At 35.3% G+C, this 25,134-nt stretch overlaps 2 protein-coding genes, 1 long non-coding RNA gene and 1 other non-coding gene across 4 annotated transcripts; 1 reads left to right on the plus strand and 3 right to left on the minus strand.

Moving 5' to 3' along the window:
- Positions 1 to 684: 684 nt before the first annotated feature.
- TRNAP-AGG lies at positions 685 to 756 on the minus strand. The gene has a single exon. It is a non-coding gene; the product is annotated as a tRNA-Pro (tRNA).
- A 233-nt stretch (positions 757 to 989) lies between these two features.
- On the minus strand, positions 990 to 4,648 carry LOC109166070 (erlin-2-B). Its single transcript, XM_019314959.1, has 9 exons — positions 4,426 to 4,648; positions 3,180 to 3,294; positions 2,995 to 3,062; positions 2,843 to 2,902; positions 2,593 to 2,751; positions 2,094 to 2,240; positions 1,527 to 1,741; positions 1,327 to 1,435; positions 990 to 1,245 (listed from the first exon to the last, which is right to left on the minus strand). The coding sequence occupies exons 1-9, from the start codon at positions 4,570 to 4,572 to the stop codon at positions 1,165 to 1,167; spliced, it is 1,101 nt and encodes a 366-aa protein (XP_019170504.1). The 5' UTR covers positions 4,573 to 4,648; the 3' UTR covers positions 990 to 1,164.
- Positions 4,649 to 10,696: 6,048 nt separating this feature from the next.
- On the plus strand, positions 10,697 to 12,333 carry LOC109166348. Its single transcript, XR_002051641.1, has 3 exons — positions 10,697 to 10,750; positions 11,907 to 11,976; positions 12,064 to 12,333. It is a non-coding gene; the product is annotated as an uncharacterized LOC109166348 (long non-coding RNA).
- Positions 12,334 to 12,372: 39 nt separating this feature from the next.
- LOC109166347 (probable methyltransferase PMT5) lies at positions 12,373 to 23,090 on the minus strand. The gene is made up of 14 exons (XM_019315311.1): positions 22,941 to 23,090; positions 21,896 to 22,730; positions 21,563 to 21,698; positions 21,098 to 21,338; positions 20,199 to 20,421; positions 19,795 to 19,946; positions 19,407 to 19,710; positions 18,067 to 18,199; positions 14,632 to 14,927; positions 13,699 to 13,786; positions 13,379 to 13,488; positions 12,935 to 13,086; positions 12,738 to 12,784; positions 12,373 to 12,641 (listed from the first exon to the last, which is right to left on the minus strand). Exons 2-14 carry the CDS (start codon positions 22,405 to 22,407, stop codon positions 12,633 to 12,635), a joined length of 2,403 nt encoding a protein of 800 aa, XP_019170856.1. The 5' UTR covers positions 22,408 to 22,730; positions 22,941 to 23,090; the 3' UTR covers positions 12,373 to 12,632.
- Positions 23,091 to 25,134: the final 2,044 nt, after the last annotated feature.

Raw genomic sequence — 25,134 nt, forward strand, 5'->3', positions numbered from 1 at the left:
TATCTACCTACTCTTGGCGAAGTTGTTGCTTGTATTACTTATGGAGTTTGGACTTATATACTTGTTTGTCTCTAATTTAATATAACAAGCTAAGTTAGGAACCTTATAAGAGTATATCATGGTCAATTATGTCCATATTCATGTATTTTATAAAGTTATACGTTAGGCTGATAATATAATATTATTTATTTTTATCGAACAAAATTATTTTAAAATTTTATAATTGTATATTATCTGGATAATTTAAAATAAAATAACATATTAAACAAAATATGAGTTATGTTTACTGTTATAAATTCTACTGGAATAAAAAGGTTCAAAAGAGTATATTATGTAAATATTTATGTATTCTATGAAGTTGTAACTTGTAAGTTATGCCAAGAATATAATTTTTTTTTTTTGTATCGAATAAAATTGAAGTATCATATTAACTTCCGAACAATGCTAGATGTTCCTATAAAAATTTCTCTCTTTTTTTTTTTGGTCATTGTGACAATTTTTAATCGGTTAAAATATGAAAAAAAAAAAAAAAAAAAAAAAAAAAAAAAAAAGCCAAACATTTTCCTTAAACCAAATACGGATTATATTTATTTGTCATAAACTCTACTGGAATTAAAATATTCAAAAAGGAGCACATGGGACATTCAGAGAAACTGGAAATAAAAATGTGCTAAAGGAGAAAATGGGGCATTCCGAGAATTGAACTCGGGACCTCTCGCACCCTAAGCGAGAATCATACCACTAGACCAAATGCCCTTCTTGCTACAATTGCTTACATAAACCTATATATAGTATTATAGTTTGAATGGTTCCCATATTCATATTGAATCCATATCTTCTGTCTCAAAGACTAATATTTGTAGACATTATATATTATAACAAATAAATTTGATTTCATATAATTTTAATTAGTAAAATTTGTTAATTATTTTAAAAAATATAAATATTGGACACATGTTTTTGCACATTGCGCATAGAAAAGACTAATTGAAAAAATAAGTGTTACTAAACAAGTATTCTAAACAGAAAAACAAAGAATGAAAACTGAAAAATTAGAAAACATAAAACAGTTTCCATTAGTAAACGGGCCCATTATTTTCCTCCATTTGCAGTTGTATATAAAAGTCCACTCTTAAGCCACAAAAGTAATGTAACACTGGGGGCTTAGGCTTCAGATTTCTCCTTCCCGGAGACCTCTTGGAGGTAGTTCCCAAGAATCCTTTGATCAAGAACCATATTTGGTACCTAAAAATAAAGACCCTTAAGTAAACAACTCTATGAAGATGCAGAATAACTAAACTAAGAGCAGAATGAACGCGATCCAACCTTGTTCCCGAAGAACATTTTTGAGTTGTTTGTAATTGCTTCAATAAATTTGAGTTCCAGAAACTGTGGTGTGAGCTTCAACCTGTTAGCTTCTGCTTCTTTCATTGTGCTGATAAACACCAGACATGCGAGACTCATCACATGTGTGCTCCTGATATTATTACGAAAAAAGTGACGAACAAAAGTTAAGAAGGTTTCACCGATAGTATGCAGCATCTGCCAAACTTTTCTCGCGTGCTAGATACATCGCATTAGCAATTTCCTCTTCCTTCCTTGCACTGTCTTTCTCCATTAGCTTCTGTTCCATCTGAATCTTACTCACATGAGCATTCTTTTCAGCTTCACTGATAGCAATCTTCTTCTGTGTCTCTGCTTCTTTCTCAGCAACTCTTTGTTTCTCCATAGAAATCAAGACCTACAAAGTTTTCTTTGTTAACAAAACGTTTTGCCAGTAAAATAAATCTTTTCTTCTGCTTCAGAAATCAGAACGAACATAAGAAAGACAACGACAAAGAAACAATGTGAAATCTATATAGATCTGTTGTAAAATAAAACCATCAGCATGGTCACCCTGTTTGAATCTGCCACTAGTGAAGAAAGGAAACTATTAGAATTCTGAAGGATAAGAAAAAGAGCAATTAAATCTACACATCCTAAAGACTAACCGGATGTTAGATTTTGATGCTTTAGATATATCAAGCCTGGTCCAATCAAGAGCTATGGAAGTGTGATAGTATGAAAAACATCATTAGATGTCACATTGTCACCTTAGTGCGCTCCTCTTCCATGTGTTGGAAGTTTCTTCTTATGCTTTCTGGGATGGTTGGTTTTGTGACACGTACGCTGATAATTTCAATACCAGGAGCATAACGTGTGCAGTCGGCCTGAAGAGCATCTTTCATTTTCTCATCAATCTGGAAATTGTAACAAGGAACCCCATTAAAGTTTTCAGGAGTAACATTCGACAATACAATAGATATCCTTTTCTTTAGCATATTATCCTAGGGAGAGGGGTATGCATCCTTCTCCATTTCCTTTTATGGAGGTTCATTGCTGCTTTGTAGCTCATAAGCTCAATATAAATGATCTCAACATAAGCATAAGGTTATGCATAAGTAATTTTATTAAAAATTAAGAAATATTTAAACTTCCTCTAACAGAGTAAACACCGGAATCACAAGCCTTAGCATTAGAAGACTGAATTTATTTCAAACCACAATTATATACATCAACTTGTTCAAGGCTTTATTTCACATCTATTATTACCTGATCAAACATATCAATATAAACTTGTTGAAGGCTGTGGCCGCTGCAGAACTGATTAATTTCATGATGGATTTTGTCATATATCCATGTGTTGTCATAATGTACTCCATAGTTGAGCAGGGTGTCATACACATGTTCCTTTCGAAGGCGGTTAACAACCTAAAGGCATAATAACCAAATAGATATGGGTTAAACCAAATAAAATTAGCAAAATACATTGGATGTGATCAACAAGACCTCAGATTTATACTTCAATTTTCTCAAAATTGATCATTACACCTCCTTTTGTTCCACATGGAATATCCCTCACCTACAGTTTAGCAAGCATTTAACAACATTCTTAGATATATTTAGAAACAACAATCTAGCAACAAAAGAATAAAGATCTAGAGACAATCTTACTAAATCAGTCTGAAGAGTGACTTGAATGGGTTCAAAATGAGTAATAAAGGGCAGTTTCAAATGAAAACCTAAAAAGTAACATAAGATTCTTTAATAATCTCAAAATTCAAAATCAGAAGAATGCATTATATACAGTGGAAGCAGCAGTTAAATTTAAATCAAAAGGTAAAGGAAGAATCACTAACCTGGAGTTGTTATTGTGCTTAAAAGGGCACCTCCTCTCCAGTAGACCCCAACGTGACCTTCAGGTACTTGATGTAGGGTAGAAAAACTGTTAGTTGACAGCAAAGGAGTCACCACCTGTAAATAAATGACTAGCTTCTGAGAAAATTTCCTGTCAATACATTTGACAATCACAAACTCACATTTTTTGCATCGGTGATTGGAAAGAAAATTTTCATGAAACACTACGTTATTACAAATATGATCTCATTAACAAAATAGGCACAAGGTCATATATGCATCATATCCAAAGCCAAGTCAACTGAGCTACTGCAAGTAAATGTTTCCATATCATTGGCATACAAAAGTAAATTGGTAAGTTCTATGATCATTAAATAGCAAGTGCCTTCATTGAATGTGAGCAATAAGTCCCAGAATTGGCAGTGTAACTACTTCCATTCTTCAATATGATGAATATTTTACCAATTAAAACCTTACAAGTCTTTACATCCACCAATACAGGGAGCCAAAATATTATTATTGTGCCATGGAAAACACCAAATAATTGTCAATTGTAATTTTCTTTATCACCAAAAATTTACCCTAAACAATAAAGGCACTATCAGTTGAGTGCTTAAGAGGCTCCTTCACATTCCAAATGATGTTTCAGCCTGTGATGCCCCTAAATCTCCATTGCAAGACATCCAATGTTAAATTTATTGATATGTATTGAAGTCAATGTAAGGAGCTATCCCAATGATTTCTGAATATTCAAATGCATACTCATGCTCAAAACAACATAGTGCAGGTAGATATAACCAGCAGATAGAGAATCAAAGCAAAATTACTGCAATAAGCCAGTAAACAATTTCAAAAACACTATACATCCTAGGATAATATCCTTTACAAAGTATAATCGCCACAGCTCAGTCCATACACTACTGATTTCAAGGTCTAGTATAATAATTTGTACAAGTCATAAAAGTTGATTAAACTACGAATCTATAAGTCAATTTCAGAGCTGCACAATCAAGTAATATATTGAATTCAACATTTCACGAGAAGTACACTGTTAAACTCGAGGAAGGAAAGTGGAAATGCAAATACCGAACACTGTTAAATCAAACCTTTAGAAAATTAGAAGGATATACAGTACTAAAATCTGGACAAGTATACGAAATTACGAAAAATTAAACAATAATGCACAATTTTAACAATTAAATCATATGTACGTGCACTGAGGTTCAAGCACAAGAACAGGTGAATTACCATGACGAAAATAGCAATAAAGGACAAGAACACGAAGAGTATGGGAGTGAAGTCGGATCCACCACCGGCGCCGGCGGCTTGTGACGGTGAAGGCCGTGCCTGTTGACCTTGCCTAGCGGCGTCTCTCTGCTGTTCCTGTGTATCCATGGCGGTTAGTGGCTTTGCTTGCTTAGCTCTCCGATGCTTCCCTCAGGCTTCCCTCTCTTTCCCAAAAATTCTCAGTGGCTTTTAATCCTTTTACAATTTATACTATAAAGGAAACTATAATTTATACTATAAAGGAAAATATGGGCCCGTGTGTGCTTTAATGGGCCTATCATTATCAATTGCGGAGAACTTCACTTCTCACTTTCTCAGAAGTTTCCAAGCAACTTTTTTGTTTTTCCAACTGGGAAATTATACTTTTGACTCGGATGAGCATTTGCAATGAGAAAATTAAGAGAAAAATAAATTATAATTCCATGAAATGAATAGTGGGGAAATAAGATGGAAATTTAAATTGTAATGTTTGATTTGTATAAATATTGATGGATATATTACAATCGGAGTAAATCGACTCGGTGAGGTGGAACAAGACCTAGAAAGCTGGAGCAAGATTCGGAGAGGTGGAGCAAGACCCGGGGTCCCGACCCGTGGGGCCTCGACCCATAGGACCTTGTCCCATGGAATCTCGCCCGGAGCAGGGTACTGACTCGGGGGAAGTCGGTTGAGCAAGGTGCCGACCCGTGGGGTCGGCTAGGGAGAGGTCGGTCATCGACGGGCTGACCTGGAGCCGGTCAAGAGGACGCGGTCAACGCGAATCTAACCACCCCCCACCTTAGGGGGTGGCGGTTAGGGGTGGGGGTTGTATAAAAACCCCCCACCTTGTCTCTTTAGGACATCTAACATTTATTCTACACACTTTGTTCTAAAATACTATTGTAATATCCAATTATACGGCATTTAATACAATATACGGTCTTACGGCCTTTACGACATCGTTTCATTTATTTACTTATTATCTATACTGCGTTCTTATCCGGGTTTAATAATTCGGGCCACCCCGGGTTAATTAAATCCATCATTAGTGCTCTTGTTGAGAGCTGCTGTACCAGCTCAAGCGTGTTCTATATTCAGTGGTCTACCGCGACCAGCTACTATGGCAAGATCGAGATCCAACTCTCGCCACACCAACGATTCCTGCGGCACTCAGCTCGTCGCAACCGGGAACGCCCCAACGGGGTCCCCAGCCCTCAACGGGGTCCCCAGCCTTCAACGGGGTCCCCAACTACTATGGCAGGCTTGGTTTGATGGGGAAGGTGGTGGTTTGTTAGGCAGTTTGCAGCTATGTAGTGACCATTTGCAAGCGTGTTGGGGGGGGGGGGGGTGATCGCTTCCATATGTTTGGCAAACAGATTAAGCTTCTTCAAGCAAAGCTCACGGGTCTGAGGGGACGTACGGATTCAGCCTCCCTAGGGGAATATCACTCCATTGAGGCTCACCTATCTCATTTTAGAAGCCCAAAAAGATGTATTGGAGGCAAAGGACTAAACAGCACTGGCTATGGGGAGCGGATACCAACACCAAATTTTATCATAGGTATGCTTCTTCTCGTAAGCGCAAAAATACTTTATCTAGATTGAAGGGATCGAATGGGGATTGGGTGACTAAAGATGCTATGAATGTTGTGATTATTGACTACTTTGCAAATATTTTTAAAACTAGTAATGCCCCTGTTCATGATAATTTCTTTGATTCGGTGTTGCCTCGAGTGTCTGATTGTCAAAATGAGTCCCTTCTTAGACTATTTGTAGCTGAGGAAGTTAAAGGGGCCCGCTTTTCCATGTTCCCGGACAAAGCCCCAGGTCTGGATGGGATGATCCCGGGTTTCTATAAGCATTTTTGGGATGTCGTGGGGGGGGGGAGGGGGAGTAACTGCTTTTGTGCTTAACTATCTGAATTCTGACCACTTCCCGGATGGTTTAAATGTGTCTAACATTGTGTTAATCTCAAAGAAGAAGGTGCCTAAGGTTGCTGCTGATTTAAGACCTATTGCTCTCTGTAATGTGGTTTATAAAATTATGGCAAAAATGATTGCGAACATAATGGAACCTTTACTAGATGGTGTTATCTCTGAGTCACAGAGTGTTTTTATTCCAATAGGCTAATTATGGATAATATTCTTGTTGCTGCTGAAATTGGCCATTTCTTGAATAGAAAGCAATGTGGTAAGGCTGGTTGGCGGGCTCTAAAACTAGATATAGCAAAGGCATACGATAAAATGGAGTGGTCTTTCTTGAGAGCTATGTTGATGGCGTTAGGTTTTGCTGGAAGATGGGTTAATTTGATTATGTTATATGTAACCACTTGTCTCTTATAATGTTCTTGTTAATGGTTCTGTTGGAGGTATGGTTACTCTAACACGGGGGTTGAGACAGGGAGATCCTCTTTCTCTGTATTTGTTCATTATTTGTGCTGAGGGACTGTCATTCATATTACAGAATGCACAAGCACAAGTTTTATTCATGGTTGTAGGGTTGCTAGGGGGGCCCGCGGTTTCCCATTTATTATTATTATTATTATTATTATTATTATTATTATTTTGCAGATGATAGCCTTTTGTTCTTCAAGGCAAACGCCCAGGAAGCAGGTGTGATCAAGCAGTGCCTAAGTTTATACGAGCAACTGTCTGGCCAATCTATTAATTATCATAAGTCTAGTGTTTGTTTCAGTAAAAACACTGGATGTGATGATAGGAATGAAGTGGTGGCGACATTAGGCGTTGTTCAGGCCAATGATTTTGGTAAATATTTGGGGCTTCATTCTTTTATTGGAAGGAATAAGAAACAGGTGTTTACCTATATTGAGGAAAAAATAAAACAGAGGATTAGGTCATGAAATAAAAAGTTGTTGTCCCAGGCGGGCAAAGAAATTCTCTTGAAAACTGTGGCCCAAGCAATGCCCACTTTTTCTATGAGCGTTTTTTTTTGCTTACTAACTCTACTTGTTTAGCCATTCAAAGAATTATGAACTGGTACTATTGGGGTCAAAGTGGCGCCAGTGAAAGAGGAATACATTGGATGGCTTGGGACCGCCTATGCAAACCGAAAACTGCTGGTAGTCTGGGGTTTAAAGATCTTAGAGCTTTCAATTTGGCTATGTTAGGGAAGCAGGCATGACGCTTTCTCACTAAACCTGAATCCCTAGCTGCCCGGGTATATAAGGCAATGTATTTCCCTAAATCTTCCTTCCTTAATGCCTGTGTAGGGAATAACCCTAGTTTTTGTTGGAGGAGTATTATGGCTGCCCATGAGCTGATTTGCAATGGTGTAAGGAGGAGGATTGGTGATGGTGTTTCTACCATGATTTGGGAACACCCATGGCTATTAGACTTGGATTTCAGAATTCAGACTGCTATGCCCCATCAGCTACAGGGTTCTAAGGTGTCAGGTTTGATTGATCAGGATACTCAGTCCTGAGACCTGGCTATTCTTAATGATATCTTTGGTCCTTATGACGTTAATCGTATCCTAAGGGTTTCTGTGTGTCCATCCTATGAAGATTCATGATATTGGTTTAGGGAGCCTAATGGATCTTATTCTGTGAAAAGCGGGTATTATAGTATTGTTGGAGAGATAGCGAATTCTACTGGTTTCGATAAATGGTCTGCCCTATGGAAATTGAAGGTCTCCCAATGTGGAAAACATTTTTATGGAGAGAGATTCGGGGTATCCTACCTACCCCAGCCGCCCTAATTGAAAAGAGAGTTGATGTGAATCCATTTTGCCCTATGTGTGCTTTAGTTCATGAGGATGTCATGCACTCTCTAATTGAGTGTGCGTATGTACATCGTGTTTGGAATGAATCTCGTCTCCCTATTTCTTGTGTGTATGGTGGGTCTTTTGCGGAATGGTTTAGAATTCTATGACTATGTTAACGCCGAATGTTCTTGTTCAAGTTATTGCAGTTCTTTATCAAGTATGGTCCGCAAGAAATTCTACGACATGGGAGGCATTTTTGCGGGCCCCGAAGTGTGTTTGGAGAGCGACTGTGGCGTCCATTACAGCCTGGAATTCGGCCGGACAGCATGTGGAGAACTCCGCCCAGCAGCAACAACACATGCCGGTTGTGGCGGGATTGCGCTGCTTCGTCGATGCAGCGTTCGTGCCTGGAGCAGCAGCGTTTGTAGCGATGTTGTTGGCGGATGGTGGTACCTTCATGGTAGCGATGAACGAGAGTTTGTCATACTGTGAAAATACTCTCACAACAGAGGTCCTGGCTTGCAAGGAGGTTTTGTCTTGGTTGAAGGCTCGAGAGGTTACGGATGTTACTCTTTATACGGACTGTGCGACCCTTCAAAATTACATTAGCAATTTATCTACTGCTCCTAGACTTATGTTGGCGTTGTGATCAATGATTGCAGAGCTATCATGGCTACTTTCTCTTCTTGCATTTTACTATCGGTTACTAGGCGTTTAAACATTACAGCCCATACTTTAGCGTCAAATGTCTCGGCTCAGCTACTACTTTGTATTGGGACACTGTCCCTCCTGACTTTATTTTGATGCATTTGCAGTAATAATATTATTACGTTGTTTGCTTAAAAAAAAAAAAAAAAAAAAAAAAAAAAAAAAAAAAAAAAAAACTCACACGGAACCAATTAATTCACCAAATTACAATAAATGCAATCCAATGACACATCATATAGAGACTAGTGATAGTCCGTTCAGAGGAGTCACGAATAGATCCGTCATCATTCACACCGAGTGCTGCCATGGAAGAAGAGAACCTGAACATAGCTAACTGATACCAGATGAGGATATGAATAATATCGTAATTCGTAACATTAACCAAAGACTGAAGATAGTCATATAAGGATACGGAGAGAGAGTGCTAGATTATCACAACCAATACAGTCTTAACAATTGTAATAGAGTAAATAGCATTCAAACAAAAAAAAAAAAAAAAACCCACACGGAACCAATTAATTCACCAAATTACAATAAATGCAATCCAATAATGACACATCATATATCATATCATTAATTAAAATATTTAGTATACAATCTGCTCCAAATAGTAATTTTATTATACTTGAATTTGAAATCTTATCAAATATGTTAACAAATCAAAAAAATCCTACAAAATTAAAGAAATTCTTAATTTATTTATCATACAATACAGTGAATTAATTAATTACCCATAATTTGTTTATGGTTGGTAGGCCACAGTCCAACAACTCTCCATAAGTTTCCGTTATAAAAAGGATTTAAGGCCCCCAGAGAACAGATACCGTACCGCTTTCATACCTGAAGACTGAAGTTCAAATCCAGGAACGTACGATCATATCGGAGCACAGAAATGGGCAGAAAAAGAGGCGCCAACTGGACGCGTAAAAGGAAGAGGAGAACGAAAGTGGAGGAGAGGAAGGAAAAGGAAGGAGGAGAAGTTGAAGTTGGAGAAGAGAAGGCGGATGAGTTATCCACAGAAGGCTCTCGCGGGTCTCCGTCTATCGATCAGGTCTTGTGTATATATATGTTTATATCATAGTTGCAGTAGGCGCTAAACCGTTAGTCTGGCGTTAAAGAAAAACCTAGTGCCTAGAAGGTAGGCGGGTAACTAAAAAAATAAAAAATAGTGCATGTGTGTGGTGTATATATATGTCATATTACACCCATATACATTGCTGAAAATTATGGAATTTCAGACCACCGGTAAGTATCTTAAATCAAGTCTAAAGTCCGTTGCGATCATTTTTGGTATCTAAAAAAATTTTTGTTGCTATTTTCGACCACTTTTTGCTTTCAACTTGATTTAAGATTGGTCCGAAATTTCATAATTTCCAACAGTGATAATGAAAGAACAATTAACAAGATCAAGCTGACCGGGTTAACTCGACCAAAATGAACGAATTAACTGGACCGAGTTAGGGACTAGGCGGTCCAGTACCAAGTTAAGCGCTAGGCAGACTCCTAGACGAAAATAGCCAGCGGGGCTAGATGGGCGCCTAGATGGATTTTTACAAGAGTGGTTTACATACGCTACTGATCGAGAAAATCGTGGTCTGTGAATGATTTTGTTGAAGTGTTTTTGGCGTTTGTGAATCGCAGGAGGAAATGCAGGTGGAAATGGAGCTCCGGCTGTTAGAAGCTCTTGAAATCTATCCTCCCGCCAAATTGAAAGGCAGGTTTCGAGCGTTTATATATATCTTTTTGCTCCTCGATCATTTTGTCCCCCCCTTTTCGCAGAGCGTTTCGCTTTGTTCGTTAACTTTTCCCCTTGATTTTCTTGCAGGAATTCATCGCCATTTTGTGCTTTATGGGTTAACACAACATATGCAAAGAAGGTTTGAATTGCTTCACTATACTTTTTCTACTTGTATGTTGTCCCCTTCCCACACACAAGGTACACAACCACCCTCTCCCATTCTACTCTTCTACTGTTCTATCAATCATAAAGAAGGCTTATGGACTCTCTTCATGTCATGTATCATGATTTTATTGATAGAACAATGGATGGGAATGAATAAAAATATGTTTTTTTTTTTTTTTTTCAATCTAGATGAATTAGGAGTAAAAAATTAGAAATAGAAATTGTGCGTACCTCCAATTATGATCCACTTTATTGGAGGGTTTTGTGCTTTATTGGAAGAGAGAGGAGATCACGTGGTAGATTAGAGAGAAAAAAGCGCGCACACACAAATATATATATATATATATATATATATATATATATTGAATACTACTAACTCTAGTACTATCTATTCAAATATACTTCTAATGAAGCCAAGTCACTACATGACATAGCACAAGGTGCTTGGCAGAGAAAAACATATAAGAATTGGTTTTTCATTTTTTTTTTTACAAAAAAAAAAAAAAAAGAAAAGAAAAAGAATCAATTTAACACACGGTGGAGGTAAGCATGCACGAGGTGTATAAGAGTGGTCTTCCACATTGTTAATGATATTATTTATGCTAAACTTTATGACTCCATAGCCAAAGAATCGGTCTAGGACTTTCTCATATCAAGTTAGATTTTATTAAATGATATGCGAATCAAGCTGCTTATACATGTATTGACTAGAGAAGTTGATTCCTCGATTGGTTACTTTGTAGGAAATGAATGATTTTCTAACCTTTCGGATTTCATTGTCCATTTTTGTCTTTAGATTTTGCTTATTAATGAAAGTTGTTACTTTGTCTTTAAAAAAATAGAATGGTTTTCCTTTTATTGTTTTTTTATTTTTATTATTATTAATTTTTTTTACTACTTGCTCATTCTAACTTGGCAAATGACCGTGGGTGTACCCCTCCTTACTTTCAAAAAAAAAAAAAAGGAACCCACAAAAACTCCCAAAAAAAAAAAAAAAAAAAAAAACCTCAAACCAATGGCGTTGTTCCCAAAAAGTGTGGTTAGTATGAGGAGAATCCTCCTGGTTATATATATCTCTACCTTATTGTCAGTACTCTCCTAAAAAGAGGAAACTTCAATTCTTCTTGCAGTTTCAATAAGCACATAACTCCTGATGACGTTTTGAAGCTGTTGGATCGCTTCTACAACTTGGAAATGCTGGTTGGTGAAATCATTATTTAGTTTAGTATGTAGTAACTATATATGCCTGCCATTAACAATTCTGATAGCTATTTTTGATCATTTCAGGAGCCAGATGATGATGAGGAAGACATTCTGAATAAGGAGGAAGAATTTTCCCTACCTCCAAGTTTTTTCGGCAAGAATCCATGAATATGACTCTTAAATGACAGATAGATCAAAGACCATATATGCAGTGATCGATGATGATATAGTAACATATATCAAGTTACTCATTTTGTGTTCTGGAATGTCATCATCATAATATATACTGCTCATATATAGATAGTGAAATACAGATTTGCAGACATATTTTGATATTATATTATTAGTGAAGAACTAGAGTTATGATGACAGTACTGTGATGTTCAACTATTCTGTTTCTGCAGAAAGACTGAAATTAATATAACTCTTTGTTGTTGTTCATCAGCTTTTTATTAGCAGCATAGAACAACAGAAAACATGAATTCTAATAGTAATAAAATTGAAGTTTCAAAAACACAAACAAAAAATAACATGGCTGAAGAACATGAAATTGGGATCGGGCAGGCAACCTTGCTTTGTTGGTAAAATATTTAATTTCTTCAGCAGGTATTGCTACTTATAGGAAACTGATTCATGGCTGCTGGTTTCCACCATTACTTATTCTGCCATTTCAGGAAAAAAAAAAAAAAAACGAGTTTTAGTTGTGAAGACTAATTAACATGGGGGGATCTGCAGACATTCAAAGTTAGAACACTCACTTGAGATTCTGCAGCTTTGGCTTCTTCAGATTTTGCGGTGTCTTCGCCTGAAACAAGAAGACGAATATGTTAGCATTCAGATACATCTGGTCGAATATAAATATATAGTCTCGTTATTAGCTTTAACAGTAACCTTAGCTTGAATAAGCAGATGATGATGTTTTGTGTTTTGTAATTAATGAATATATAAGTTTTACCTCCATTATCTTCTGGCAAATCAGATGTCCAGAGTGTGAGGTTGTCTCTTAAGAGCTGCATGATTAAGGTGCTGTCCTTGTATGACTCCTCACTCAGAGTGTCTATCTCTGATATCGCCTCATCAAATGCTTGCTTTGCCAAATGACAGGCCCTGCACCCATTACAATTCAATGCTATTGCATTAAATGCTTGCTTGCTTTAACTAAAAGTTTAGTAATTAATTTATCATATGAGACTCAAATCCAAGATTTTATTTCAAGGAATATAATCAAAATGAATCAAACCACTTATTTTTAAAATATAAAAATTAAGTTTAGCTAAAAATCTATCAAATTCTAATTTTTTGAGCTCAAACTCGACTCAAATATGATTAATAATTTTTTTTTTTACACAAACAAGTGTAATAATAAGCATTTTACAACCAAAGAAGTGTGAAGACTTACCTTTCTGGAGAGTTCATGATCTCATAGTAGAACACAGAGAAGTTCAATGCTAGTCCAAGACGAATTGGATGAGTGGATGGGAGTTCAGTGTTTGCCGCCGCAAAAGCCGCCTAAAAAAATTGTAAGGACCAAGTTATCATGAGAGTTATTAATCAAAATAAGTTAATAGTATTTTTTATATAATTTTTAAACAAATAAATTTATACACTAATTATAAATTAAATATATATTATTAAATCAGACAAATAAAATGAGATTACGAGAAAAAAAAAAGAAAAAAGACAAAAACTATGTACAAGACAACAAATCATTAAACATGCCTCATAGCCCTTGAGAGATTGCTCAGCAGCCTCTTTTTTCTCTTGGTCATTCTTAAACTCAGCAAGATACCTGAAATAGTCACCTTTCCTGATACAAATACACCAAAACTGTTACATAACACTGCTGAAAAAGGAAAAATGATATATGAATTTTTATGGATATAATTCTTGTCATGTGTATAAATTGTTGTTTAAATCAATCAAAGCATGATGCATTAATAAAGCGTAGAAAATGGAGTAAGAAATGAGAGTAGATGTAGTATTACTTATGAAAAATTAAAACTTTTGATCTACTTTTTAGATCATCCAATAGAAATAACAATAGGAAAGGAGTCTATTTATCATCCCCATTCGATCTTGCCCCACCTCAATTTCAATTTCCAACAAAAAATAGAAAAATTTTCACATCCCTATTCTCACAAAAAAAAATTTAGAACGAAATATAGTCGTAATTAAATACAATTTTATGTGTGTGCATGTGTTGTAAAAAAATGAGAAGAGATACGATCCGACTCAAAAAAAAAAAAGAGAAAAGATTTTTCAAACTTTATAATATAATCATATGCACTAGATAGTACGTATAAATCTGTGCATTTGATAGTATATACTTCACTCTCAAAATGAAACTATAAAATTGTATTTTTGTAAATATCTTTCACTTTGAAGTGCATAAATTTATATTACAATATGCATATACTACAAGTGCTTAAATTTTATACTACAGATGCATAAATATAAATCAGTATAAACTCGTGCACGTGACATCAATCCATATAAAGGATTGATCAGGATCGTTAATCTGGACCAGATCAACGCCACTTTTTATTCAATTATATATATATATATATATATATATATATATATATATATATATATATATATACACACACGCAGGCCATATAAGAGGAATAGGAATCGAAAGAAGTTTCATACATTTTGTAGAAGAAGACGGTGGCTTCGCCGGACTTGGACGACGGAACGAGGTGTTTCTCGATGATTTCGAGAATGTCATTGCAGATTTTGGAGAGCTCGTCTTCAACCTTCTGGCGGTAGGCTCTGATGAGCTTGACATTGTTTTCGTTCCCCTTCGATTCCTCTTTCTGCTCGATCGAAGACATGATCCTCCACGACGCCCTCCTGGCGCCTATCACGTTCTTATACCCAACCGACAGCAAATTCCGCTCTTCCACCGTCAGTTCCACGTCCAGCTTCGCTATCTGCTTCATTCTCTCCACCATTTCTGGCGATTCAAATCGAAATTCGTGCACTCAGAAACGAATATAAAAAAAATATTAGAAAGTCGAGAAGAAATTAAAGAGATTATGAGAAGTTAACCGTCGTAACGCTCGGCTTGTTCGGAGAGCTTGGCGAGGTAAACGTGGTTCTCCCTATCCTTTTCTGATAACATTTTGGCGTTTTTTGAGATTCGGTGATCGGAGAGTGAAGCTTTTTGATGATTATTTTTTTTGACAGAGATGGAAATGAATGTTTTTCTCAGATTTTTCTTTCTGGTGAGAAAAGGGTATGGGAGAAGAACGAGGAAGATGAGGTCTGGCATGGGCGTTAGAATAGGACAAATTAAAGGTGGAAATAAATTACTCCGTAACATGGAGCAATTACTGGAGTCGGGTTCGGAGAAATTTTCTTCTGCTTGTTAATTAATTCAATGTAAAATTGATAAAGTTAAATTAAATAATTTTGCATAAAGAATAAGTGTTTTGAAACGTGAAATGTATAATACTTTCAAATTACAATCTAATACTTTTTTAAAAACACATAAGTATTACATTTTACTTCGTCTCATGTATGTGAAACAATCTCACACAAAATTTACTCCTGCATAAAAAAAAATATAATTACATGTAATGATATCTACCCTATATACAAGATGACATCGTCTCAATCGAATGAATTGAGTATGAATTTTATACCAGGCTAGAAAGTTACAAATTTGATTTTTATCAAGATCATATAAGTATATAACAATTCATCGATTTTGTACCTTAAGTCCTACAATCCATTCGCCCCTCAAGTACCGAAGAGATCATATGCATGCTTCTCTACAACACTCATCAGATTGTAAATTTGTAGCCTGAGTTTATCTCACTAGTTTAGTATGCAGTATTTGGGAGAAGGAGTGTAAATTTGTATTTGATTATTGTTTGAATTAATATGCAATAATGTCCTAGATCTTGGCATGGATTTGTTCAATGTCAATATATACAAGGTGGTAGTGCTTTTAATGACATTCATTATAAAGAGTAAACATATATAAAAGGAATTTTAAATTTCCTGCACCACTGCACAATCTGCATTGCATTAACATATATGCTAGCTAGATTCAATGAAGTCCTTTGCTCAAGTATTTGAGCAGCAAACTAGCAATCCTATTAGAGCACCCCTGTTAAGGAGATTTTTCATGAGTATGGGTGTTTTTGGCTGAGTTGGAGGAGAAAGAAGAGGGATGGGTGGAGTTTTTGTCAAGAAAGAAATTTAATATTAAAAAAATGGTAAATGGTTAGAATATGCGCGTGCGTTAGAATAATCGCAAATTGACGACCATTCTAATATTATTTTGAACTTATACCTGACAATTAATGTAAATGGTAAACAGGATTGTTAATGAATTGACACGATAATAACACAAACACAATAAGACTAAACACAAACACAACTTGTTAAAATTAACGCGTTAGAATTCTAAATATGAACACAATTGTTAAATGAGTTAAACAAGCTGACAAAACCTGATAACCATAATGGGCGCCCGTTGGGCAGGTTAATACAATCTTTTAAAAATCAAACAGAATAATAATTATATTCAATTCATAATATACCATAATATTCATAAAATGATAAAATAATATCTAAAAAACATAACTAAGACTAATATTAATCCATTGTTATACATATATGGACCATGGTTCATATTGCATTTGAACCCTGATACAAAAATTATATACCTTCAGTTAACACATTCTATAAACTTATAATTGCTTACACATAATATTATAGATACAAGTACAGAAACTATCAACTGCAAATACAAAATGTGTCAACTAAAGATACATAATCTGACTTGATAATTGCTGATACATAATATGATAGCTACAAGTACAAAAATTATCAACTGTAAATATAGAATGTGTAAACTATAGATTCTGAATGTGTATTTTTTTTATTTTTTTTTGGAGGCTAGGATCTACAAAACAATGTAAACTCCTGGTTCATGGTATAATTTGTCAATATTAATAGGTTCTTAATGATTAGACAAGTTGACCCATTAACATTGTTCCCAAACTAAGTTGACCCGTTAACATGTTAAAACTAAACGCTAACATGTCTAGTTTTGTATCGTCGTGTTGCAAATTATTAAGTATAAACCCCACTCAAAATTTCAAAAACTACACTTACCATTGAGTTTGCTCTTATACTAATATATCGTTAGCTATTCCAAAGTGGAGCTGAATTCATCGAGTCAAGTTATATATTACATGATCCTATGTACAGAAATAAGAACTAAAGGAGGTGAAAGGGTATTTGTTCATAGAACAAAGAAATTCCGAGCACTATAATATTTATGATCGACTCTTGCATCCGTAAGTATGTTCAGTACAAGACATCCATTTCAATTACAAAATCAATAAAAAAAAAATACTACTTAACTGAAAAGTAATAGAAACAAAAAGGGATGAATGAATAGCTACACACTTCTCTTTCAACCAAAAAAAAAAAAAATTCCTTTCTATCTGTGCTGGGACTAATTACTGAAGAAAAGTAAAAAGTTTCACTCTACAGTTTCAGAAAAAAAAAAAAAATTATAGTTTCATCATCTTCTTGGGGCACCATTCATAAAAACACCATGCGAAGCTGCAATTTTGTGAGGCTTTCATGGATCTTTTTAGCAGAAATTAATAAATAAAGTTCCCCTTTCTGGTTCCAACCCCAGAAAAGAACAGAGAATCTAGACCATTACCCGGGTTAAGGAGTACTGGATGATGATCATCTGGTTGGGGGAGTTCCATCTCTAAGTAAAATCATTTTCTGATGAATGGCTTCTGGCATATGAGTAGCCGCCGATCGCTTCCATTTTGGAGGTCGATCACTCTAGCTTCCCAGCGGAGCTGTGTGGCGTACATGCGCGCTTTCTTTATGGGGCCCACTCTATCGGAGAGGATTACCCAGCCCTGTTAATAGTAAGGAAAATGATAAGTGGACTCCCGAGGTGTAAAACACTAAAAACACTAGCTAATAGTACACTTCAAGCTAGAATTCATAAATGGAATAAGTGGAGCAGACAATTGAGAACATCCTATATGTGTAAAGATGCAGCAAAGGCAAGACTAGGGAACAATAGAGTATCATTACCTCAGGCCGCAAGATACGATCCATTTCAAAAAGTAGGTTAGTCATACTGCAGCCTTGTGAGTTAATGTGTGAGAGGAGTCCACTGGCATGAAGCATGTCGTATGTTCTGGGGTACGTAGGAAAGGGTTCACACCTGGCCCAATTTTAGAACATCAAATCAGCAATCAAGAACATGAACACTCTCGTGAAGCAGCACATCAAACTCAAAGAACATGAACACTCTCTTGAAGCAAGTATCTTTTATTGTCACCACTGGTACTTTAATATCCTACTACTGTCTAGTAACTTTATTAGTAACATGAAGGGAAGAGGATTAGGTTAAGCCTCTAATATTCTTTCAGATTTTCTTTCTCAAATTTCATAGCTTTTCCCCCCTTGAGCTGTAAACTAACTGTGGTATAGTGCTAAATATTCAAGTTCTGTAAATGTACAATCTTAATCACAATTATCGATTCAGAATATATTGTCTACAAACTAATTATCTAAATGAGTAGGTATATACATTATCTGTAGACCTAGAGAGATATGACCCATCAACTTTATACGGAAGCCATAAAATACAGATCTTACAGTCATGAAATATCTTGGCCTCCCGAAACAAGAGCCAAAAGACAAGCTAAGATGCATACACAATATGTGAATATATGTGCTTAAAATCTTAAATGTGGTAAGATGCTTAAATATTTGGCTGTCATTCATTAGAGAAATTTCTAGTCACTACTACCCTTTCCTCCAAAAAACAATAACTATGAAACAAGTTAAGATGTCTACAATATGAAAGTATATTTGCACAATGATTAAAACAAATTCACCATATGCACACTTATGACAAAACTCCCCAGCTAACCCATAAGCAGGTTAAGATGTGAGTGTGCTCCTATGTTTTCAGAATCATTATAATGGAGTAATATATACATATATATAAATGAAGATAGAAACATTCTCATATGAAATCCAAATGACGTGCACTAAAACATAACACAATAATATGACAATTTTTGCTGTAGATTCATAAACTTGTGTCACAAAAATCACAAATACATGTTGATAAGCATCTTCTCTGTTTAGTTTTAGGAATATATAAATATAGCAAAATACATCTTCCAAATAATGAAAGATGATAAAGAAATTACTTTTTCACTCAGAAAGGATTTCCATGTAACATGATGAAAATGTTTTCTTTTTTGTGACCACCAACTTTAATTCTTTCATGGATGCTATACACAGGCTTATTATAAGTAATCATTTAAATAAAACTATAGAAGTGAACCGAAAAATAACCAGTCATGCAAAACACAAGCTAAAATTATTCTTTTAAACAAAAGCCAACTGAAAATTACCAGTTATGCAGAACACCTACAAAACCTCGATCAAGTATGAGAGGAAGTGTATTGCGCGCCCCAAGAGGAACAACATTCATTACCCATGCTGATTTTCTTGCCTCAGATAATGCAGCATTTAAACCGCCATAATGTGCATTCATATCCATCACATTGCGAACCATATTGTGTGGAGGCAATGGATCCTCATCACCTGGCCTCTTTGGATGGTCAGAGAAAATTAAGGGTGAAAGAACTGACCAATAGTTTCTTAAAGAAGACCTCCAGAACTCTGAGTCTTCATAGAAATCATCAGGATGAATACCTGCTGCACAACAGAATATTAGTTCTTTGAAGGTGGGCTAGCACACAGTACCACAGAACAACCAAATTGAAATAAAATACTTTCCATGAATTAGAAGGTCACTTGAGTTTAGAGAATCAGATCTGGCGTGGACTGGAATCCATCTAGTACTGGTTGTCCCAGAAATACAAGGAGCAAGAGGCTGATAATATGTTTGAATATCCTCTCCTTTACATGCAGGCACAGTTCTCTGCTTGCTGCAGCGTAGAACCAAAAGTATATTAGTGGGATTGAAGGGCTTAATAGTAGACACAATGCAGTCAAAGAGAAAGGAAAAAAAAATCAATCAAGTTTAGGGTACAGGATAAGATTCGACAAATGTCAATATCTGGAAGGTGTGTGTGAATGAGTGTATGTATATAGCATAAGAAACAATTAAGTTTCATCCATAGTAGTTCTGGAATAAATTGAGAGTGGCTTCTTGATAATTGCTCTCTCACTAGCCTTACATTGATACACATTTAGAATCAAGTGTCTTCTGCCACATGAAAGTCTCTCCTTGTTGTCCTATAAGATCCCAACATATTTTCTTGGTGAACTCTTCAAATGGAGTTGACACACTTCCTGACTTAGTACTGATAGAATTGCCTTGTTTCTGGCTTGTGGGAGAGGTTAAAACAAAATAACCTCCAGGCTTGAGTATTCGATCAATTTCAATAAGAAATAGCCCATCTGATTTGCAAAATCAAAATAGATTTATGGTTAAAAAAAAATCATTATTTACATGTAACAAAGATATATTCTACATACAAAATCTTTTACCCTTGGTGTCCATTGCTATGTTACATTACTAGGAAGTATTTAACATAATACTTCAGAAATTCTGATTGGTATAATGGTACAAATGCACCCTTTTATTCTAATTCTAGAAAATCCAGAATAATTACAAATGAACAATAATCTCATAAGCAAAGGATCCTTGATTTCAGGATAGCTTACAATGGATGTTTCATATTGTTAGATAGAGGGGAATGAATAAATATCTTGTGCCTATTATAGATACATTAATAACATTGACCCCTGTGAAACATCAGTCTGGAATGGAAACAATTTATAATGAATCAAACTTCTTTATTCTTGGAATGGAGTCTTAAATTGGCTGGGATGAGGATGTAAAGAAAATAGGAAATTTTTAAAAAAGTGGATCCAATAGGTAGCTAGGTGATACAAGTAAACATATTTGTAGATAAAAATAGTTACAATAATGTTAACATGAATGAAAACTATTTTCCTACAAAAATATAAATTAACTAGACATGTATTAGTCAATCGACTATATAAGCCATCAAAGAACAGAGAAAGGGTAATGAGAATGAAGATTCATTGGGAATTTCATTGATGCAGCTACCTTTTTTGTCCCATAGGATTCCACACTGAGCACAATGAACCATATCATATGACAATGCTGGAAATGGAAGTTGTTTTGAAATGAAGTTTCCAATAATTGCTGGAAGCCCTCTCTCAAGTGCTAATTGGACTTGGCTACCTGAAGACTCATATGCTGCTACACAGAGAGGCATCAACTTCAGTGAGAGTAAGTGAGCCCCAAAGCTACCAAACCCACAGCCAATATCTAACACTTTGTGCACCTGTTATCAGCAGCAGAGATACATCTTAAGTCCAAGTGTAGTTGTTCAAAATCATGCTTTCAGTGGCAAGAAGCTGAACATATACTATTACATTAGGTATTTACCGAGTAATACTTTAAAGAAAAGAGGAGAATAGTAACAAAGCAAAAAAAGAAATATCAGCCCTCTGAAACCAGACAACAAGTATTTCAGTATTTGCTTAGAGATAGCTAGGAAAAACTTACGCCAGCTAGAAAAAGTTCATGGTCATTTCCCAGCCCTATCATCTTTGCAATTAGGTAAGAGTAATCTTTGACACCATCATCTGCCATTCCATCCTCAGAATGAAAAGCTATCTGATTCTCTTCTAGTAACATTAGCCTGAGAAAATATCATGACTAGTAATGAGAGCAATATTTATATTTTCACACCCAGCTCGAATCTCAAGGTAGTATATAAAAGGTAAGTCATTTAATACAGAAGACTTGGTAAGCCTTTTCCTTTAATGACTTTTCCATAAATGAATTCAGTAGTGCCAAAAGCTCTTATTAACAGTGTATTTAATCAGATAGAATTACCTTTTTGTCATACTTCCAGATGACAGGAAGTGGTCTTTGGTTAACTTCACATTTGCACTCCAGATGACATCCCTACCTGATGGCCAATTCAGAGGAATCTTATAGTCCTTGGGAGGACGAACTAAACACAGCTGCCAATCTCGTGAAATCTCACAATGCCGATCAAGCTCCTCCCCATCCTTAAAGCCAGCTAGTAAATGTGCAGACACATTGTAGCAAGGCACATAGTTCTCTCTATCCTTGTTACAAAGACCAACATCCTTTACATGGTTAGCTCCCAAGGTAATGCTCCTTAACTCTAAGTAATCACTAGCCGCTTGCTCCTTTAGCCTTCTATAGTTTGTATAAATGTCAGGTTTTGCAGTGGAAGTAACAGAATCAAAAGTACTAGAAGAAGAGGAACCCAATAAAGCTATTAGCACACAAATGCTGACAATAAGCAAGAGTATCCAGTTAAGCGGCGGTCTAGGACCGAAAACCAGAGATAGTTTTTTTAACCAAGGGCTTCTCATGTCCAAATTCTGCAAGCCCCTTTAATTGCCCAGCAGATACAACCAAAAGTACTAGCTATTGATTCAACCTGAGCATCCAACAATCACAAACACTACGACCTATCATCAGGCACCACCGGAATCACATAACGAAACTAAGATTCAGCAAAACTAATCCTACAACCACTAAATCATATCATAACCAAAAAAAGCCAAATTCAGATCAGAGAACTTCTCCTCTGAAGGCTAATAATGCGGCCACTACAGCTCCTCAAAATTCAACCACTTCACAACTTCCGAAACTTCTCTCTCAACAAATCCGACGAGTAGACTCTCAGATCAACCTGCAAATTAAGCGCCAAACTCCGCATGAATCACAAACACAAAAACAACAACACACGATAATCCGCACAGTGACCACAATTGAGATTCCATTTTAACATCCAGTGCATTATAACGACTAAGATCTCGAGCTCAAAAATCAAATCCACAACACATCACACACGTCAACAAAATCGTCATCATCATCATTACGTAGCAATAATAAAGCTTACCGGTCAGTTTTGAGTACAAGGCGGTTGACGTCTGTGTACGCTGGACCGTCGAAAATGGCTTTACGCTGTAAACAGATTCGCCATTGACGTATAGAGAGAGAAAGAGAGAGGAGCGACAGCTTTCTGGTTGGATGCAGAGTTCTGTATCATGGGGGAAACTTTTTTCTTTTCTTTTTAATACTTGTTAATATATTTTATTTAAATTAAAAATAATACGGAGCAGTAAAAGACTGTATAATGTACACGGAATTACAGATCCAATACCAGAAGCTAATAATTAGCTTGGAATAATTGTGTTGTCACTTTTATTTATTTATTATTCTTTTCCTAAAAAGTAACTGCATTAATTATGTGATTTTTTTATTCGCATTTCCCGATAATCTTTTATCTTTTATTTTTGAAGAATTAATCTTTTATCTTATTTTGTCTATTAGTCCGTATTTACATTTACCTCCAAACCATAATAGGGCGTTTGGTGGGAGGGAATTTAAGTTTTCTTTCAATTTAATTCTCACTTAATTTCAAAAGTCATAACATTCATTCGTTTGGTTGGAAAGAATTGCAATTCAATGGAATTGCAATTTTCTCATTTTTATGGAATTAAAATCTCACGCACCCCTTGAAATTTTGAGAAGAAAAAAAAGCTAGTGATGAGACAAAATTACCGTTTCATTTTTTTAACCTACAATTAATACCACAATAACAATGGACATTTTGGACTTTATACAACTTATTCCCTTTCAATTTTCATGTATACCAAACATTGGAATGAAATTCATAGTAATTCTATTCTTGTAAACCACCAAACACTGGAATTTAAATTCCCATTTTATTCTCAGTAATTCATCTCCCATGAAATTGTAATTCCTTTCCCACGTAATTTCCCTCTTCCAACCAAACGCTCTGTAACAGGGCATTTGGTTAAAGGAAATTTAAATTCTCTTCCCACTTAATTTCCACATAATTTCAAAGGCCACAAAATTCCCTTGTTTGGTTGAAAGAAATTGCAATTCCATGGAATTGCAATTCTCCCATTTTCATGGAATTAAAATTCCATGCTCCCTGAGATTTTAATTCCTGAGATTTTAGGAAAAAAAAAATAGTGATGAGTCAAAATTACCCCTTCCATTTTTAACCTAAAATTAATGTATAACAACAACAATGGACATTTTTTATTGTATACTACTTATTCCCTTTCAATTCCCATGTATACCAAACATTGGAATGAAATTCACAGTAATTCTATTCTTGTAAACCAAACACTGGAATTTAAATTCTCACTTTATTCTGAGTAATTCATCTCCCATGGAATTACAATTCCTTTCCCATGTAATTCCCTCTCTCCAACCAAACGCCCTGTAAGAGGCCAATAAAGTTACATCCCAACTAAAAGATGGGATCATTATACAGTGGAACCGTGCCCACCTTGCAAGGTAGACACGGTTCCAAACGACGCCGTTTTCATGTGGTTGAGTAGCGACACCGTTATCCTCCATAATTTCTATACTGTAGATTTATAATTTATATACTGTAGATTTATAATTTATATACTGTAGATTCATAAAATCTATACTATAGATTCATAATTTAAATATTGTAGATTCATAATTTTTATGCAGTAGATTCATAAATTCTATACTGCAGATTCATAATATCTGTACTTTAGATTCATAATTTCTAAACTGTATAGTTATCAAATTATAAACATATAGTTCTGTGATTTGTGAATACAGAGTTCAACAATTGGAAATATGAACGTCGAAAATTATGAACATATAGTTCTATAATTATGAACATATATTTATAAAATTATGAACATATAGTTCTATCACATGTTCACAAACATAATACTGTAGATTTATAATTTCTATACTGTAGATTCATAATTTAAATACAGTAGATTCATAATTTCTAAACCGTGTAATTGCGAAGAGAGAAATGTAGTTAACGGCAAGTGAAAAGCAATTTTTTTTTAAAATTAGAACGACGTCGTTTTTGTTGGCGTCGTTTTCAACAAAAACGACGCCGTTGTGGAACTGTGCCCACCACGGTTCCACAGCATAATTTTCCTAAAAGATGTTGGTATAATTGTTTGTTAAAATGAATGGTTCATAACTTCATATTATTTTGATTTTAGTATTTTTTTATTATTTTTTTTCTATTTTACCCTATATTACAAAATATATCATCATTT

This window comes from Ipomoea nil, unplaced genomic scaffold (genome assembly GCF_001879475.1).
Source record: "Ipomoea nil cultivar Tokyo-kokei standard unplaced genomic scaffold, Asagao_1.1 scaffold3087, whole genome shotgun sequence".
NCBI lineage: Eukaryota > Viridiplantae > Streptophyta > Magnoliopsida > Solanales > Convolvulaceae > Ipomoea > Ipomoea nil.

Bases quoted from the DNA above. Each gene is read 5' to 3' on its own strand.
- LOC109166347 (XM_019315311.1), bottom strand. From the start codon at position 22,407: ATGAGAAGCCCTTGGTTAAAAAAACTATCTCTGGTTTTCGGTCCTAGA. The intron at 20,422-21,097 runs GTAGCTGCATCA...TTTGCAAATCAG, and splicing joins AATCCTATGGGACAAAAAAG to ATGGGCTATTTCTTATTGAA. The intron at 13,489-13,698 runs GCATGTTTAATG...CAATTTTTTTAG, and splicing joins AATCTCTCAAGGGCTATGAG to GCGGCTTTTGCGGCGGCAAA.
- LOC109166070 (XM_019314959.1), bottom strand. From the start codon at position 4,572: ATGGATACACAGGAACAGCAGAGAGACGCCGCTAGGCAAGGTCAACAG. The intron at 3,063-3,179 runs GTTAGTGATTCT...GTTACTTTTTAG, and splicing joins AAGCACAATAACAACTCCAG to GTTTTCATTTGAAACTGCCC. The intron at 1,246-1,326 runs GTTGGATCGCGT...CTTTATTTTTAG, and splicing joins AAATGTTCTTCGGGAACAAG to GTACCAAATATGGTTCTTGA.